The sequence below is a fragment of the Myotis daubentonii genome, chromosome 10 (genome assembly GCF_963259705.1).
Source record: "Myotis daubentonii chromosome 10, mMyoDau2.1, whole genome shotgun sequence".
Taxonomy (NCBI): domain Eukaryota; kingdom Metazoa; phylum Chordata; class Mammalia; order Chiroptera; family Vespertilionidae; genus Myotis; species Myotis daubentonii.
In genome coordinates, this window is record NC_081849.1 from 51,401,389 (window position 1) to 51,419,855 (window position 18,467).

The window sequence follows — 18,467 nt, forward strand, 5'->3', positions numbered from 1 at the left end:
TGGGTCCTCAGCGTTGGGCATGGCCCAGCTGATGAAAAAGTACCACAAAGGAGAAGGGAGGCCTGCAAGTTGTCCTTGAAGTATTAGGATTTGGTCATCACAGAAGGAGGAAAAGGATGTTTCAGGCAAAGGGACAAAGACCCATCCCATTTATATGTGGAATCTAAAGAACAAAATAAACTGATAAACAAAATAGATCTATAGACATGGATTCATGGAACAGACTGACGAATCTCAGAGGGAAGGGGGTGGGGAGAGAAGAGGTTAACCAGAGAACTTATATGCATACAGGCATAGCCCATGGACACAGATAATAGTGGGGTAAAGGTCTATAGTGGGGTGGTGAAAAAATGGGGGACATCTGTAATACTGTCAATAACAACAACAACCAAGATACCATTTTCTACCCAGTATTAACAAAAGAAGTCTGACAATACTCAGTGTTGATACGAATATCAAGCAATGGAAACTCTTATGCACACTGGTGAGAGTTTATAGTGAATTGGTTCAAACACCTTGGGGAAAAATTGGTTTGCTATGATAAATTGTTTTCGAATGTTTACATATTCTGCAACCCAGCAATTTCATTTTTTAGGTATAGGTCCTAGAAAAATACTGTTGCATGTGCACCCAAAGCCATGTATAAGGAGCATTCATTGCAATGTTGCTGAAATGGTAAAAAGTAAATAAATAAATAGAAACTATTTCATTGACTATAGACAGGACAGTGGTTAAATATGTTGTGATATGTTCACACAAATGTTATACAACTATAAAAGTAAATGAATGTGTATGAGTTATAATGTAATGGTACACCAAGTTGCAAAGAATTATATATTATAAAACAAATTTTGTAAAGCTTAAAAAACCTAAGTAATAAATTCTTAGAAACACCTTTAGATATTTTTAGGAACACAATATAGTAAGACATATGGATTAATTATAATATTGAATGAAAATAGCAAGTTGTGCCGAAACCGGTTTGGCTCAGTGGATAGAGCGTCGGCCTGTGGACTGAAAGGTCCCAGGTTCAATTCCGGTCAAGGGTATGTACCCAGGTTGCGGGCACATCCCCAGTGGGAGATGTGCAGGAGGCAGCTGATTGATGTTTCTCTCTCATCGATGTTTCTAATTCTCTATCTCTCTCCCTTCCTCTCTGTAAAAAAATCAATAAAATATATTTTAAAAAAAGAAAATAGCAAGTTGCAGAAACTAGAGTATGACACCATTTTAATAAAGTCCTAAGATAAGCAAGACTGTGTATTGTTTAGAGATCATAGAGATATATGTGGTTTTCCACGTAAAATTACATATAAAAGCCAATAGCAAAGTGACATGGTAAACACAAAATTCAAGATGAAATATCCCTGGCAGAAAATAGGGAGTAGGATGGTAGAGATTTACACAGGAAGCTTCAACAGAATGGGTCATGTTTGGTCGTTCTCTGTGTGAAATATTCATCTTATCACATTTTTACTTACAAGTATATCACATATATTCTTTTGTAGTATTAAATATTACATCGAAAATTTTATCAAACTACCCAAAATTAGTTTTGCTAAGATAGCTGTTCTTCAGCACCTCCTTCCTTGCATGCTTTTTTTTTTTTTTTTTTTTACCACTGACCTTGAATGAGGGTCACAGGCCTGGAAGAAGAAAGGGTGCTGTGAGATGATATATATACAAGTGCTGTCTGAGCTGAGCTCAGAACTGATCTTCCTAAACTGGATGTCGAAAAATTATTATAAAATGACAGAGCCAAGTCTCTATTACTCTGTTGGGTCATATTTCAATTTGGCGGCTCATTTTTCAGCCTAAGACCTATCTTTACAATACCCTGCTCAAAAGAGGATGTGAATGCATATTAGCATGACCAATGGACACAGACACTGGGGGTAGGAGTGGCAGGGGGTGGGTAATCGGAGAAAAAGGAGACATGTAATACTTTAAACAATTAAAAAAAGAGAGAGAGAGTGAGGATGTGAGCTTTAAGTAGTTCTTGGCTGTCAAGTGCCTTCTTTTCCCATCCCCCTAAAGTTGAAAGTCACATTTACATATTTTAAAGGAAGAGTGAGAAAAGTTCCTTCGTTTAAATTACACTTTTTGTTTTCAATATATAGTTTAAACACACAATAACGGTTTGTCACCAAATATGTTGGAGGAGTGCGGAGTGACAGTTGTTAATCCATTTGTGTTAAGTCATTTTATTTCAGATTGATTTCTTACTCAGTTTCAGAGCAAGTGAGGCAAAAATCTAACCACCACTCCAGCTCCTATCCCAATACCTCTCATCTCAGAACCATTTCATCTTCTAGGTTTCCTTCAAGCAGGATATCTTTGTGATCTCATCCCTTCCTACCTACTCCCATCACTCCTGATTCCCAAACTCTAGTCCAGGGGTCCTCAAACTTTTTAAACAGGGGTGCAGTTCACTGTCCCTCAAACCATTGGAGGGCTGGACTATAGTTTTAAAAAAAAACTATGAACAAATTCCTATGCACACTGCACATATCTTACTTTGAAGTAAAAAAACAAAATGGGAACAAATACAATATTTGTATTTGCATGTGGCCCGTGGGCCGTAGTTTGAGGACCCCTGCTCTAGTCCTTCCCTACCAACTACCTATCTTTTTGCTACTGTCAGGGCTGTGAGAGGTTTGGGGGACTGAAGTGGGTAGAAGGTACCAGGGGGCCAGGGAGGAATAGGGGGCTAGGCTGGGGAAGGAATTTAACCCAACATAATACATCGAATAGGAAGGAACAGGAATCAGAACCACATTGCAGGTTGTGAAGTAGATACTAAGGCCTATGTATTGCGTTTGCACAGCTCTAAGCCAAACCCTCAGCCTGCCATTTGTTAGTTGGGTGACTATTGACAAGTTACTAAAGTCAGAGCCTCAGCTTCTTTATCTGTAAAAATGGTTAACACCTACATCCCAGTGTGGATGCAGGGATTCAATTATGTTTATAAATTTCAAATACTCAGTATACAATCAAACATGGTGCTTTATTCGTATTGGGTGAACATGCTGAAATTATAGTGGTTCTTTCTAGACTTGTTGATTGAGATGTAGATTTGACTCATTACAGGTTGACCTACTTGCTCATCTTTGAATGCAGATATCTTGACATTCCTTTTCACTGTTGAATCTATTTCCTGAGCCATTACAGCCACTGAACCAAAAGCGGGCACAAGAGTTGACCTGTTGGTCATAATACCATCGAACCACATATTCAGCACAGTCTCCAGGCTTTAGGTCTTCTAAACACCTAGGGTCTAGGTTGAAAAAAAGGGCAATGTGTTATTATAGGCTTTTCTTTCACTGAAAAGATGAAAAAGAAAAGCTTCATAAACTTGATTCTCCATGCACATTAACACCAACTCAGAAAATATTGTTCTAAGTTAAAGAAGGGTTCCCTGATACCCAAAACATTTCCTCCACCACCCAAAACTCCACCATTAGATATTCATTCATTTGAAAACGTACATTTTTTAAATCTGCATGAAACCCCATTAAAAATTCATATTTCCCTGAAAGCACAATATTCTTGTGAGGATTAGTTGACACGAGAAAAATAGGACTTCCTAATTTACTTTGGAATTGATTTAAAATCAAATTAATATTTGGAATGAAGATGATTTTGGCTTCCTATACTCATTCCCTTCCAGTTTGTTCATAGAAAGTACCACTGAAATCTGTGTCATTGTGCTACTAAAAAAAAAAAAGATCCCTTTAAGTTACAAAAAAAAAAGTAAAGCAGAGGGCTCTCTTTATGCCACAATTTTCTTTTATAACGAGAAGCACTTGTAGCATAACAAAAACGTCACCTTTTATGTCAGTTTATAAATAAATTTCAGAAATATGTCCACTGTCAAAAAGCAAAGCTACAACCATAAATCCTTTGTTAAATCCCTTTTTATGTCATGGTATGCCTTAGTGCCATGATTCTTATTTCCTAACCAAGGATGTGATTCCAAGGCCAAAAAGACCAAAGCAGTATTTGCTGTCTGTTTTCGTGTTCTGTGAAATGGTTTATATGTCATAAACTTCATTTATCAATATCAAAGCCAGCCCTCTCCCCATCTCCCATAATCATTTCCCTAGAGTTGGAGTATGTCTCAAGTCATTTACTTTCTAAAACAAAATGAACGCTCTGAACGCACTGAAAGGAACAGTGAATTTTTACCACTTTTACTCTTAAAAACAATAAATAATATTGTGTCACTTCTTTTCAAGGCAATTTTTGCTTCTTTTAAGCAGGGATATTGTTTCTCTGACATGTTCTTCACAAACTGTGTATCTAATGATTAATTCTATAGATATTAATTCCGTACAAAATACGTTGATGAATTTAGATTCTAGCTTTTTTTCTTTCTTCTACAAACTAAGGTTCAAAACTCAAATGTCTATATGTGTGGGCTACATGTAAGATAATAGGGAATGGTAGGGATTGTGGCAAATACAAGAGTACAACCCTCCGTAAAAGTATTCAAATTAAAAATAATAATAGCCCTGGTCTGTGTGCTCAATGGTTAGAGCACTGGCTTGTACAACAAAGGGTCGCACGCAGGTTTGATTCCTGGTCAAGGACACATACCTGGGTTGCAGGTTCGATCCCCAGCCCTGATCAGAGTGTATGCAGGAGGCAACCAAGCCATGTGTCGCTCACATTGATGTTTCTTTCTCCCTTCCCCGTCCCTCCCCCACCCCCGCCTCCCACCACGACCCCTTCCTCCCTTCCACTCTCTAAAAATCAATGGGAAAAATATCCTTGGGTGAGCATTAACAAAAACAAAATAAAATATATAAGAAACAGTAATAACAAACACTAAAGAGCTTTAAATATTCTTTTACAAATTTGTTCTACAGCCAGCCAGTTTTCTAATTCTATATATATAAAATGAAATTATCTTCTGTTCCCCCTGTTTGCAATCAAAATACACTCTCTCTAAATGAGATTTTAGAGACCATCTTCTCTGTGCCTTCTTCACATTGTAGACGCAGCAGCTGATTGGCAGGTATCTCTTACCTTTGTGCACCAGCTTTCCCCACTGTAAGTTCAAACTGGGGCTTGGAGTTGTAGTTTCCAGACCCAGGGTCCTATCCTCAGAGGGGTTAGGCAATGGCCCCTGGATGGTGGCAGCCTCAGGTGAAGGTGTGGTGGCCAGGCTGTCAGCCCAGGTAGGCTCTGGAGGCTCATTCTCTTTGTCCTGGGCTCCAAGGATACTGACCTACACAAAGAGTTCACATTTTTGTTTCTAGTGATATCAAGTCAAAAAGTGAGTTTGCTTTTGGGAATATTTAAGGGAAAATTCAGCATGCTGCTTCTCCCCAACTCTCCAATATTAATTCTTTCAATAAAGCTCAGGAGATGAGCCCCTCTTCTATGTTATGCATCCCTGCATACTTACATTATGGATTTTTCCTACCACCTTGTGTGGGTTTATGTGTATATACTAGCACACACACACACACACACACACACACACACACACACACAATGGGGGAAACACTAATAAATCCTGTTATTGGTATATACATATATTTAAAATGATTCAAGTACTACCAGGTAAATCAAAGCAGATATTTCCATTGGGATTCATCTAGTCATCGGTCCTATGAAATAGGCACTCAAGTCAAACACAGTTGTGGATTTTCACTAGCCCCAAACTTTTGTACAACTCTTGGTACAAATGGAGGTAAAACTGGTTCACTAGGTATTCATGTTTCTTTCAGATTGATCTTGTGTGTACATATGACAATTTGAATGAGAACTTTTGTTATAATCATAGAGCTAGAGAATTTTAAGGCTAGAGGAACATTTTCTCAGTACTTCATTGTCTAGAGGGGAATCTAAAGCTCCAAATGAATAAGGAACTTCCCCAAAATTATTGGTAAGCTAGTGGCAAAATCTGAGACATACCTGTTTCAGGGAAGAAATACTGTTAGGTTTTTGTTTGTTTGCACATATTTCATTTTTAGCGCGCGCGCGCGCGCACACACACACACACACACACACACGGAAAAAAGAGAAAATTGCCTGAGGAGCAGTTTATCAAACATAAAAATGTCACTGGACATGAGGCTACACTTCAGATACACTATCTGTCAGGTGAGAATATTCCTTTGAAGAAGTGCATGTGGCAGCATGGTTTTCTTAAAGGAATTAACTGAGCCTTTAAATCATTACCGTATTCAAGCCTTAAGGCCCCCTAAGTTATTCTTCCCCCTTACACTTTCAGGAGTGTGTGTTTTCTTTTTCAATCACATCACCATTTGGGACTTATGACCACCAGAACATTACATCTCATGTTCTTAGAACCAGTGAAATGACTTTATTTTTCATAAATGAGGATAATTAGATTTTTTTGGCTCTGTGAGATTCAGATTATTTCAACAAAAACATACTTGTTATGGTTTGCCATTTTATAATAGTCTTCCTTATTACAAAAGCAAACATGTTCATGAAAGGGATTTTAGAAAATCTGAACAAACAACAAGAAGGAAAGAGAAATCACAAGTGAGTGATTCCGCCTCCCAGAAATAATCGCTGCTGATATACAGGTGTATTTTCCCCCGGTCTTTTTCCTATGTGCATATATATTTTTTTAAACAAAAAAATACTGTGTGTTTGGTTTTCTATGTTTTTTAGATTTTAATATATCCTGATTCCATATGTTTTACTACGACTATATACCATTTTAAATACAAAATATATGTAATTACAATGGCCTTTTAAAAACATTTAATTTGTTCTTTTTCTATTCAAAAGCACATGGCTGATTGCTGGTTTAAGAACACTCATATTTGAGCTTCTGAGACAAAGTCCTCTTCAAAAAAGTTTTACCAATTTGCCTTCTCACTACTGATTGTCTTTTGTTAAGCTATCACCATTTATTAGATGTTATGGTTGAAAAAAGAGACAATTACCAACTTATAGGTAAAAATTTGTTCAGCACTGCCACAATCTGTCTCCTCCACACTTTGATGATTCATAAGCTTGTCTTCCACTATTCCCAGCACATCTTGCTGTGACCTTTCTTTCATCCCTTCCTCTTCTTCATTCTGCATCAGCATCAAAGTGAACCCTCCCACCGTGGACCCCACCTGCAGAACCTTTCCCAACAACCCCATCAGTACTAACAATCCTCTTCCAGATGGTGCACAGTACCTCCTAATGTTCCATACTTGGCCCTCATCATACGGATGTTAACCTTTAATCCTATACTGTCGCATCATTTCCTGTTTCACACGTGTAAATATCACTTTCCTGCTAAGAGAAATTAAGCCATGCCATGTTTATCTTTCCTTTTTCCTCCCTTCCTTTTCTTCTTTTATTTTCTTAAAAGTTTTCATAGCATAGATGAGCAAATGGTGACTGCTGGATAAATTCAGAATGGGAGAGGGAGAGGGAAAGAAAAGGGGGGGGGGGTATTTGGATTAATTATTTAATTCTTCTAGGCTTTAATATCATCATTTGAAAATCAGAAAAGCTTAGACCCTAACAGAACTTCCAGTTCTAAAAGTGGAATTTAAACAGCCCCAAACTTTACTGTTAAAATACACACCAAATTCGTGGTAGTGGTTCCCCTGGAGGAGAAAGAGACTCAAAGAAAACAAGCGAGGACTTTAACTTTATTTGCAGCAAGAATGAGTGATTAAATGGAAGCAATGGTTACATATTGGTGGTGGGAACTCAGATGTTTGTTATATATGTTCTCTGTTCTTTTTATAAACCTAAAAACAAAAGCCTGCCTACCAGCTCCACACATTTCTACTCCCACCACACTGGCTTGCCTTGGAGGAGACAAATGGTGTCAGCAAAGTAAGAAGACAGGAGGAGCGTAGCGGGGCATGAAGGGCCAACACCTGGAGTCCAGGGCTGCTCCGTGCAGCTGCACAAGCAGATGTGTTATGGTCAGTCCCTTTCAGGGTTAGGGCAGATCTTTAAGGGGAGGAAAACAGATTTGGAGCAGCATCCTAGGAATATGAATGTATGCCCTAAAGCAGGATTACTGACAATTCCAAAAGGCCATCTGGTCTCTGATTTCCAAACATTTCTCTCATAATTCATTACCCAGAATTTTTCATTTATCACAGACAAGCTCTTCGACTCTGAGCTCATGTCTTCTCTGGATGAATGCAGATGATCATCTGCATTAGCCCGTGTGTTCAGGCTTAGCTTTTCCCAGCAGTGCAGGTCCCACGTTCCTCCTGGGTGGCTGTGGGGATTCTGTCTGCACTTGCCAGCTGCTCAGCTGCCAGAGCCTTCAAGGTGCCTGGCTTCTCTGGCTTCTGACCTTGATTGACTCTTCCCAGGTGATAACTTTTTTTTGGCCAGGACTCTCAGCTCTCAAGTAGTAATTAAATTGAATGCTTTTTATTTGCATTTAAGGTCGTGGAGGACTGTCAAGAATACCTTTAGTTTGGGCTGCATCTCCCCCATCATCGGCAGCTTCCCTAGAGGGTAAACCGAAGGATTTCATTCTGTTTAAAGCCTCACATGCATTAATATAATGCCCGGTAAGTGTTTCTGGCATTGGCCAATATATGATTTTTACTATTCTAATAATATAATTTTACTAAAGGAAGAATATTCTGGAAACAGTTGATTATTTTATAAATGAGGAAACAGAACCCTTAAGAAATAGGTGATTCACCCAGTGTCAGGCGGATACCAGATTTTATTTTTAATTTGTTGGTCACTGTGCGATACACTATCAATTTTAAGTAATTAAAAAGAAGACCACAACACACTAACTAGATGCACCCCAATCTCTGAAATATTAAAATAGAAAAAATATAAATTTTTGAGCCAAGAAAATAAGTATTTAGCTTCAGCACTGAGAATACCACATTTCCCAATTTTCAGGTGTGAGATATTTCTCCTAGGTTAGTTTGTAATATTTTTTTCCTCTCCTCCACGGGATAGGAGCATCTTATAAATTCTAAGGGTAATAAGCCTATTATTAGCAATATAGGATGCTTACACAACTTCATGTAGTAATGCTAAAAATTAGTCATTAAGCAGGATTTTATCCAAAAAGAATTGAAGGTTTTTTTTACCACCACAATGAGTGTTAATTGAATTTTATAAAAATAAAATTATAATATATCTGTATATATGCCTAGTCAAGGCCACTTATAAATAAGTAAGTCTAATTTCAGGAAATCAATTTTCCTGTCAATGGAGACAGGAAAACTCCAGTCCCAAGTTTTGAAAGTTTAGAAAGTCTATTTTTTTTAATGGGCTACTTCATTTAGTAGTAAGTATAATATGATTGAGCAACCTACAAAATTAGGAGAAAAATATAGATGCACTGAACTATTATGTTATTTTTCCTAATCTACTGTTAAAACGTATGCCATGTTATTAGACATTTTAAAGAAAATTCAACACAAATAGAATTATATAGGAGAAAAATAATTCAATTATGTTATTTTTATAAGACTAAAAAATAAATAAAATTATACTGTCAACAAGTAATGGATACACTGAAGAAGATGTAGAACAGCAAGATGGGATCAGTGTTTTGAGGCCATATTATTAATAGAGACAAGAAGTGGTGAGACAGTTTTGTGTCAGGTGCCTGCCTGGTTGGTGGGACCATAGCCCTGGGAAGGAAATGAGGAGCAGCACGGTGAACATGGTCTAAGGTGTGCAGAGACTAAAAATGTCCACCTGGGGCCCAGGAGAAGAGTCTGCACTGAGAGTTGTTGGTTTTGGAACTGAGAAAGAGAATGTGGAACACGAAGAGAGGCAGGCTGAGGAGAGACCTCAGAAGACTTGAGGGTTAAGTATTTAAGAGGTAAAGAAAGAGGGAAACCCCAAAAGCAATTAAGAGAGAGTGCTCAGAAGGGTGAGAGGAGAACAAGGAGAGAGAGATCCCTCTCTCTCTCAAAGAAATGAGTGGCTTGGTGTTATATGTGAAAGAAGAAAGAAGTTAGAAGATGGCAATAGGATTTGACAATTAGGAGATTGGTGGTGGCTTTTCAGCAGTTTCAGTGCCGTATGGGAGGAAGTAGCATTAGCCAGTATATGCTTCTTACTGTTCTAATAATATACGTTTACAAAAGAAGTTGAAAGTGAGAGCCAGAGTGAGAGGGAAGGAGAATGTGTGTGTGTGTGTGTGTGTGTGTGTGTGTGTGTGTGTGTGTGTGTGTGTGTGTGTGAGAGAGAGAGAGAGAGAGAGAGAGAGAGAGAGAGAGAGAGAGAGAGAGAGAGAGAGAGAAGAGAAGAGAAGAGGAGAGAAGAGAAGAGACAGGCCTATAGAATAATTTTATTATAAAAAGAGATAGGATAGTAGAAAGAGGGACATGTGAACTATGAGAGGGTTAGGGAATTTACTTTAGGGAAGAAGTGAGAATATTGGCAGGAATGAGCACCACAGCGAAGCAAAGCCCTGTCTTGGAAGAGAAGGGAATGGGCTTCAGAGCACAGATAGGGACTAAAAGCTGTGCCATCAGAGTTGAGGACAGAGCCTGGGGTCAAGTTTTAGGATTAAAGACCACATCTAATTCCAATATCAAGTCAGAATCTTCCCAGGGCTCCAGGTTTTTTCTTTTTTTTTTTTTAAATTGATGTCAGAGAGGAAGGGAGAGAGATAGAAATATCAATGATGAGAGAGAATCATTGACAGCTGCTTCCTGCATGCCCCCCACCAGGAATCGAGCCCAAAACCCAGGCATGTGCCCTTGACTGGAATTGAACCTAGGACCCTTCAGTCCACAGGCTGACACACTATCCACTGAGACAAACCAGCTAGGACTCCAGCTCTTGAGAAAACTTCCAGTAGAGCCTAACTATCAGAGTGACCTTTAGACAGATCTCAAAGTGGAGTACAGATGAGGGAGAGTAGTGGGGAAAGGCAAGTAAGAGATAGGAGAAACATCAGGAGTGAAAACTGTGATGGAGGTCTCTGAGCAGCTTGTGTGATCATGACAGGAGGGGAGGAAAAGGGGTGTAGATCAGGGATAGGGTCTCACTAAAAGCAAGGAAGGACAAAGAGAGGGTGGGACAGCCAGCAAAGTCAGCCTGCTGTGTTAGTTTTCTATAATTTACATTGATGCAGAATATACATTTCCTCCATGAAGATTCAGAGCCTGTACCCTAGACTTAAGGCTAGCACTGAAATATATATATCTCAGGACAATATCAGAGGGAAAGTGGAGAATCACAGTTCGCCCACTCCACCTGGTGCAGGAGTTCCCCAGAGAGTCTCTTCCTATACTAGCTGGTCATTTCATCACTGATTTGCTGTGGAATCACTCTGCATAGGAATCCCACAGTCTTGCCTTGGTGTTTCTGCAAAGAGCCTGGGTGAAAGTGGGCTATCTAAGAAACCCAAGTTCATTGTGAGATCCCATTATCTCAGTCACAGGCACCCTAGAGAGACCTAGATGATGCTGAGTTTTCTTCTGTGCAGCTCTAGGTGTTTTAAATCCAAACTATTTTGGATGTACTCTTCGTATGCCCTTCCCTTCCCAGCTACTAGAATGATTCTACTGTCACAATCCATTAATATTACTTGTCTCTCAGGCCATCAGACTTCCTGAGTCATGATATGAGGCATAGGGTCTTGCTGTGCTTCATTCTGTGTTATAACTGCCTTGGATTTCCCTCAGGCACCTCTACCTTACCTGGTGCAAACTAAGCTCATTATTTGCCTTCAAAAAACCCCATCCTAGCTCCTATATTCTCCATCTCCGGGGATGGTATTTCATTTCACCCCATCTCCGAGCTAGAAATCCAACTGTCATCCCCAAATCACTCTCTCTGCCTAACCTCCAATCCACACAATCACTAAATCCTGTTCATTCTACCCCAGAAATGGCTATTCAATCCATGCCTCCTTTCATTCCCACTGCTCCCATTATCTCTCACCTAGACTCATATCTCAGCCTCCGTCTCTCCTGCCTCTTCCTATTTATCTTTCACACTGCAATCAGGGTTATTCCTCCTGTGAACCAAATATGATCTTATGACACTTGCTTTCAAAACTTCTCTGCTTTCTCCTGGCCTATGGATTCGGTTTAAACTCCTTAGCTTAACAGATAAAGCCATTTATAATTGGTCCTCAATTTTTTTTATCCAGATTTAACTCTCACCATTCTGCCACACACACTTTAGGCTTCAGTTAGACTTGTACTAATTTATTGAAGTACCCTGGCCTTTGGTATCCCCCTTTGCCTACATGTTCCCTCTGCTGGAGGTAGCCTTCTACTATGAAAAACTCCTGCTTATTCTTAAAACTCAGCTCACTGCCACCTCCTCTATAAGGCCCTCCATTACTTTGCCCTGAATTTAATTGTACCATCTCTTGTGGTTCATCCATAGGTATTAAGCTAAAGTTCTTAATACCTCCTATATGTAATCCATTCACTGATAGAGCCCGGACTTCTCTTAGGCAAGAACTATGTTTTTGTTTATTTACTTAATTTGAGAGAGAGAGAGAGAGAGAGAGAGAGAGAGAGAGAGAGAGAGAGAGAGAGAGAGAGAGAGAGAGAGAGATTATTTGCTTCCCGCATGCATCCTGACCTGGGATCAAACCCACAACCTGGATATGTGCCCTGATCAGGAATCGAACCCACCACCTTTTGGTGTATGGTACGACACTCTAACCAACTGAGTCACACCTGACAGCCAGGAACTGTGTCTTAAGAATCACCACCAGCTACAGCAGTAGGTGATCAATACATGCTACTAGAATTCATTAATCACAAGGCAAGCTCAGTTTAAGCACCACTTGCTGGATAAAACCTGAACAGGCTCTTTTTAGGAAGGTTTTAGAAAGGGATATGGATTGACTAGGGGAGGGACAAAGTCATAGACTGTGTACATTAATGTCTGTAATTTACTTTACAATGCTCAGTAAAGACCAGGGTCAGCAACCCCTGGGGCCAAATCAGCATCTTCATCTGCTTTGGAAATAAGCTTTATCCAAACACAGCCATATTTATTCATTAAGTACTAGCTATGGTGCTTTTGCACTTCAAAGACAGAGTTGAGTAATTGCAACAGAGATCAAATGGCCTGAAAAGCCGAAAAGATTTACTATATTGCCTTTTACAGAAAGAGTTTGCTGACCACTGATATAAACCAGGTGGTAAGAATGTACGTGTTCATTTCAGTCAACAATCCCAGGGCAGTCTGTTGCCCTAACTGAAATTACCCATCTCAGACATGGTTAGTATTTAATCAAATAGAAACATACTAGAACCTTTCTGCCCCCTTTTTTGAACAGAGTATAAAAATCTAGGGAGTCCTAGATTCTGTCCCCATAGGAATGGTTTCCTAGGTCTGATTCCTAAATGGACCCAGGCCTTTCTCAAGGCCTTTATCCGACTAGACAGCTGAATCCTGATGCTGGAATATTGTTGCACTTGCTCATAATGAATCTCCCATGTCCACGAAGCCTTCATAAAAGGGCTGGATAGGGACTCCATGGAGCTTACGGAACAGGGTCAGGGCAGCCACATGCCTGCTTGCTAGAGGATGTCCATTTGTGTAGTAAAAATGAGTCAGGGTCTGCTTTGTTGTGACTTTGTGGGGAAGAGACTACAATACCCACTGGCCGGTAATTATGGGAGGCTCTCCAGTTTTGACCTAAAAGAACCTAATAATTGCTTATAACCTGATTGGCTGAGGTTAGTGCCCAGAAGATAGTTATGACAGTCACATTTGTCTCAATACATCTGGGAGGTAGTTCTTTCTGTTGCTATGAAACAGAACATCTACCTTTCACCATATGCCTGCATAGCCTCCCTCCCTGTCCCTGCTCTGATCATAAGAAATGAGCTAAGAATGTGACCTGGATTGGGGCATAGTGGCAGGTTGACTATTATACACTTTGAAGAAACCTGAGAGGGTGCAAAATGGGCAGTGGATACACAGACAGACAAGAAAGAGTTTTGACCTGGTATGAAAGGATCTGCAAAGCATGGCAAGTGGGTGATTCAAATCGTATAGTAGTCATCTGTTCTAGTGCCTATTATGGCTTTGGTGGTGGCAGGGGTCTAATATAAAAATATTATTTGCAACATTTAATAAATAATTATAAAATACTAGAGGCCCGGTGCACAAAATTTGTGCACTGGAAGGGGGTCCCTCAGCCCAACCTGCACCCTCTCACAATCCAGGAGCCCTTGCGGGATGTCCGACTGATGGCTTAGGGGAGCAGGCCTAAGCTGTCAGTTGGACCTCCTTAGCGCTGCTGTGGAGGCGGGAGAGGCTCCTGCCACTGCCACTGCCACTGCCACTGCCACTGAGCTTGCCAGCTGTGAGCCCGGCTTCTGGCTAAGCAGCACTCACCCTGTGGGAGAGCACTGACCACCAGGGAGCAGCTCCTGCATTGAGCATCTGCTCCCTGGTGGTCAGTGCATATCATAGCGACCGGTCGTTCTGCTGTTAGGTAATTTGCATATTAGCCTTTTATTATATAGGATAGAGATATTTAGAAATCTCATATTCATGCTCACAAGCCCCAGAGGTATTTCAGAATTAGAAATCTGGAGACAAAGAGCTAATATTTAGGGCCAAGAACTGGAAAATACACACCCCTCAGCTGATTCACGGCAGTGAAAAGCAAGATGTTCTTTGATGTCAAACAGACAGAAAACACAATGTTAAGCTTGCAAATTAATCAGGACAGTTACTTACTGATTCAGACATTTCTTTCTGGGGCTCTGGAGTGGAAACACCGAGTTCTTGAAGTTGCGATGAACCCAAAACTTTAATGAGGTAGGAGTCAAAATCCAAACAATTTTTTTTGAACAGTCTTTGCTTCAGGGTGTCTTTTAAAAGAGAAGTAGAAAAGAGACATCTTAGGAGCAATGGAACATTACTCAAACCCTGTTTAAAGATATCTACATTCTCCTTAAAATAAACAGACTTTCCCATCACATGAAGTCAGCTGCTAGGTGAACTAAGTTTTAAAACATTTTTACATCATCTATGAGAGGCCATCTAAAATAATTTAATTAAATGTAATAAAATATGAAGGAGGGCCAAATAAGCAAAAGGATGACTTAAATGCTTGCTTATCAAAAGCATCACTTAACTATGAACTACTCCATGGAAGGGGCAAATCTCACCCTAAGTTTAATGGGTGGTTAAGAGTAGCATAAGGCAAGCCAGCCCTCAAATATATCCCTCTCTGGCTGGAACACATTGATAACCCTTGGGTTTAGATGATAAAGCTCCTCAATTATTAAAATAGAACTTGTCTCTGAAATGTGTAATACTGCTGGTCATTCTAAGATATGAACAGCCCAATGAGATTAAATATATCAGACAAACCCATTAGTCATCCAACTGGGTGTCAAGGAATTGGGACCCCAGGTTAGAAAGCTCTGAAGAAAGGGAAACTAGACTATGGGGAGGTGTAAGTAGGGCCAGCCGTGCTGGTCCCCCAAGTGGGTTGAGAGCAGGGTTTATGCTAGACAAGAAGGGTCTGTGCTAGCCCACGTTAGGCCCCACTTCCAGGGTGTGGAGAAGGAAGGATGGTGCCAAACTGAAGCCTGCAAACACATTAAGCATAAAATTTCCTTCCTTCACAATCTTGCCAGGAAGGGGTTCTGCCGGAATGAATGATCAGTTTCCAAAGAGTTGGAACATGTTTCATTGTAAAGCAATACTGATCATCCTTCAACCATAGGTGAGGCGGGGTCTTAAATTGCCTCATTCAGAGACCTCAGTTCATGTGAAAGGGTAAAGGAGCATAGGGAAACCTAGCTCATTAGCACTGATTGAATATTCAAAATGGTGCTCTGTAAGATAGTCCTGACATCAACTTGTTTACTTATTATCCATTTTCGTAAGAGCAGAGATTAAACTAGAATAACCCCCTGTGTCTCTCTTCTCTTTAGATTACCATGCACTTCTTAATTAATCTTGATTCTAAGGTTATTGTCTGCCTTGCTGCTGGCTTGCTCCAGCTCTTATTCAGGTTGGGTAACTTTTTGAACATTAATCTTAGCAATACCCCCAAGTTCTGTTCTTTCTTTTCATCCATGTCCTTCAACCATAGATACCCAAGTTAATTCCAAGACCAACTAACTCAGCACTTGTCACTAATGAATAAAGACAAGGGATTATACTCTCGAAATGGGATGGTACTAAGTGTTTTAACCTTCTGGAGTGTGTGTGTTACAACTTAACGTTTGCATGAGTCTCATTAGCCTCCCAATTTCCATGTTTGCTCAGGATAATCCAGTGACATGGTACTTGGAAGAACAGCATAAGTGCCTTTCCCCTGGAGCTGAGTCTTACCTTGTAGGGTAATGAAATCATCAAACTGATAAACATGATTACTATCATTAGCAATTAGAATCATTCCTTTGTAGAACATTTTGAAGTTGGGGTCATTTTTCTTCACCACCCCTATCACAAATATTTCCACATCATTGTCCCTGGCATTCTTCACCACCTGTGTCAGATTCTTTTTATCTCGGGTATCTGTCTGCCCATCAGTGATGACCAAGGCCACTTTCTTTACACCTGGCCTTGCAGCTTCAAACATTTGGTTGGCTTCATCGAGAGCTGTGGCCGTATAGGTGCCTTCCCCAAGGTACTGCATGTTGTCCACAGCCAGTTTGAAGTCATTCTTGCTGGAGAACTCCATCAAAGGAGCCACCTTCTCCACCTTATGGCTGTAGTTGATGATGCCTATGTGGACTGTGGCAAGGTCCAGAGCCACCTGGTCAGTCAGAGTCTTCACAAAATTTTTGATGATCTGGAAGTTGTTGGGCCCCACACTTTCTGAGCTGTCAATCACAAACAACAGCTCTAGCGGAGTCTCTTTACATTTGGGCCCACAACCTAAAAGATGAATGTCGAGACAGAGACATTGTAGGAATGAAACTCTAAACATCACTGATTCATAGCAGGTTGGTGAGGGTGGGGAGAAATGGGTACAGGTGAGCCTGAGACCTGGATTATTACTTTCCTTTCCTGTGACTGTGACTGTGGACACAGCTGACAACTGGTTTCCCATCTGGTTCCTATACCTGACTCTTTTAAAAGAATAATTCATTAAAAAAACACACACACACACATAAAACACTGTAGATGATAAAATAATAAGTACTATGTTCCAGTTTCTCAGATTAAAAACTAAAATGTTTTTAAGAGTCAGCATCCTCTATGTCTGCCTTCCTGATTACACCCCCCCCCTCCTTAAGAGATTACACTCTCCTAAATTTGTCATTCCACCATTTGTATTTAATCTGAATCTGAAAGCTAATATTTCAGTCTTCAACCTCATCCTTACATGAAAACAGAGATTAGCTCATTGGCATAGCCAATGGGTAAAGTAATGTGATGAAAAATTTTAATCATGGGGGAAGGATTAGGGCTTTTAATTGTATACAAGAATTGTCCACTTTGGGTGGAGAACACACAGTGCAATATACAGCTCTTATAACATAGAAGCCTACATGTTAAACCTATATGTTTATGTTGACCAGTGTCACCCCAATCAATTTAATAAATATCCTATATAATAAAAGGCTAATATGCAAACCGACCGATGGGCAGAATGACCAGTCGCTATGATGTGCACTGACCACCAGGGGGCAGATGCCCAATGCAGGAGCTACCCACTGGTGGTCAGTGCACTCCCTCAGGAGGAGTGCCGCTCAGCCAGAAGCTGGGTTCATGGCTGGCAAGCGCAGCAGCGGTGGCGGGAGGAGGGGGCCTAAGCCATGAGTCGGACATCCCCTGCGGGCTCCCGGACTGCGAGAGAGTGCAGACAGGGCTGAGGGACCCTCCCTCCCTCCAGTGCACAAATCTCATGCACCAGGCCTCTAGTTAAAAAAATAAACACATTGATGTGGTTAATAAAAGAAAAAGAAGAGCTACTCTAGTTTATATTCCTAGTTGCCCACCATGTCCACTAAAGTGGCTCCCATCTTATTGATGAGGCCAGCCAGCCATTCATACCATACTATGAAACCTTTTGAGGGTAATGAGAATGCTAGTCAATAAACAACTTCTATTTAGGGTTTATCATTCAAGGCAGTTGCCAGAGTCCCCAGGCATTAAGAATTATCAGGGATCCATTGGTTTATTCATCCTCCTATTGCCCAACAATCTACCACAAAAAATCATGAGGAAAGTTGCTATTTTTACAGAGCTTCTAGAACTCAGAAATCATGTCTAAAATTTGGCCTGTCCCCACAACATGTAGAGTCCCAGGTTGGTTCTTAAAGTCCAGAAGATTTGGGGGTGACAAGCCAGTTCTGGGGATCTCTGAATGGAAGAACAGTGATATTCCTGCACCTGTCCTGTTTAAACACAGAAGGTTCGCTTGTCTGTATTATTCCATTAATCTATTGCCTTTGGGCTAACCGCTTTACTTCCTCTCTCTGGTAACTCTATTTTAAGTCTAATGTATTTGACCAAACATGTAGAGGTATTTAAAAATAGTTGTGAAGCAAGAAGACCTCCTGACTGTCTTCCTGCCT

General features: G+C 40.3%; 1 protein-coding gene across 2 annotated transcripts in view; it reads right to left on the minus strand.

Moving 5' to 3' along the window:
- Positions 1 to 1,194: 1,194 nt before the first annotated feature.
- Positions 1,195 to 18,467, minus strand: part of COL28A1 (collagen type XXVIII alpha 1 chain) — a 151,735-nt gene continuing 134,462 nt past the window's right edge. Inside the window, exons 32-36 of one of the 2 annotated variants that reach the window (XM_059712395.1) lie at positions 16,273 to 16,821; positions 14,662 to 14,795; positions 5,032 to 5,233; positions 3,101 to 3,277; positions 1,195 to 1,646 (exon numbers count right to left, since the gene is read on the minus strand). In XM_059712395.1, coding sequence (XP_059568378.1) covers positions 3,105 to 3,277; positions 5,032 to 5,233; positions 14,662 to 14,795; positions 16,273 to 16,821 — 1,058 coding nt within the window. In that variant the 3' untranslated portion in view covers positions 1,195 to 1,646; positions 3,101 to 3,104. Of the gene's footprint in view, positions 1,647 to 2,998; positions 3,278 to 5,031; positions 5,234 to 14,661; positions 14,796 to 16,272; positions 16,822 to 18,467 lie in introns of those variants that run through there. The other variant, XM_059712393.1, reaches the window with a different exon arrangement.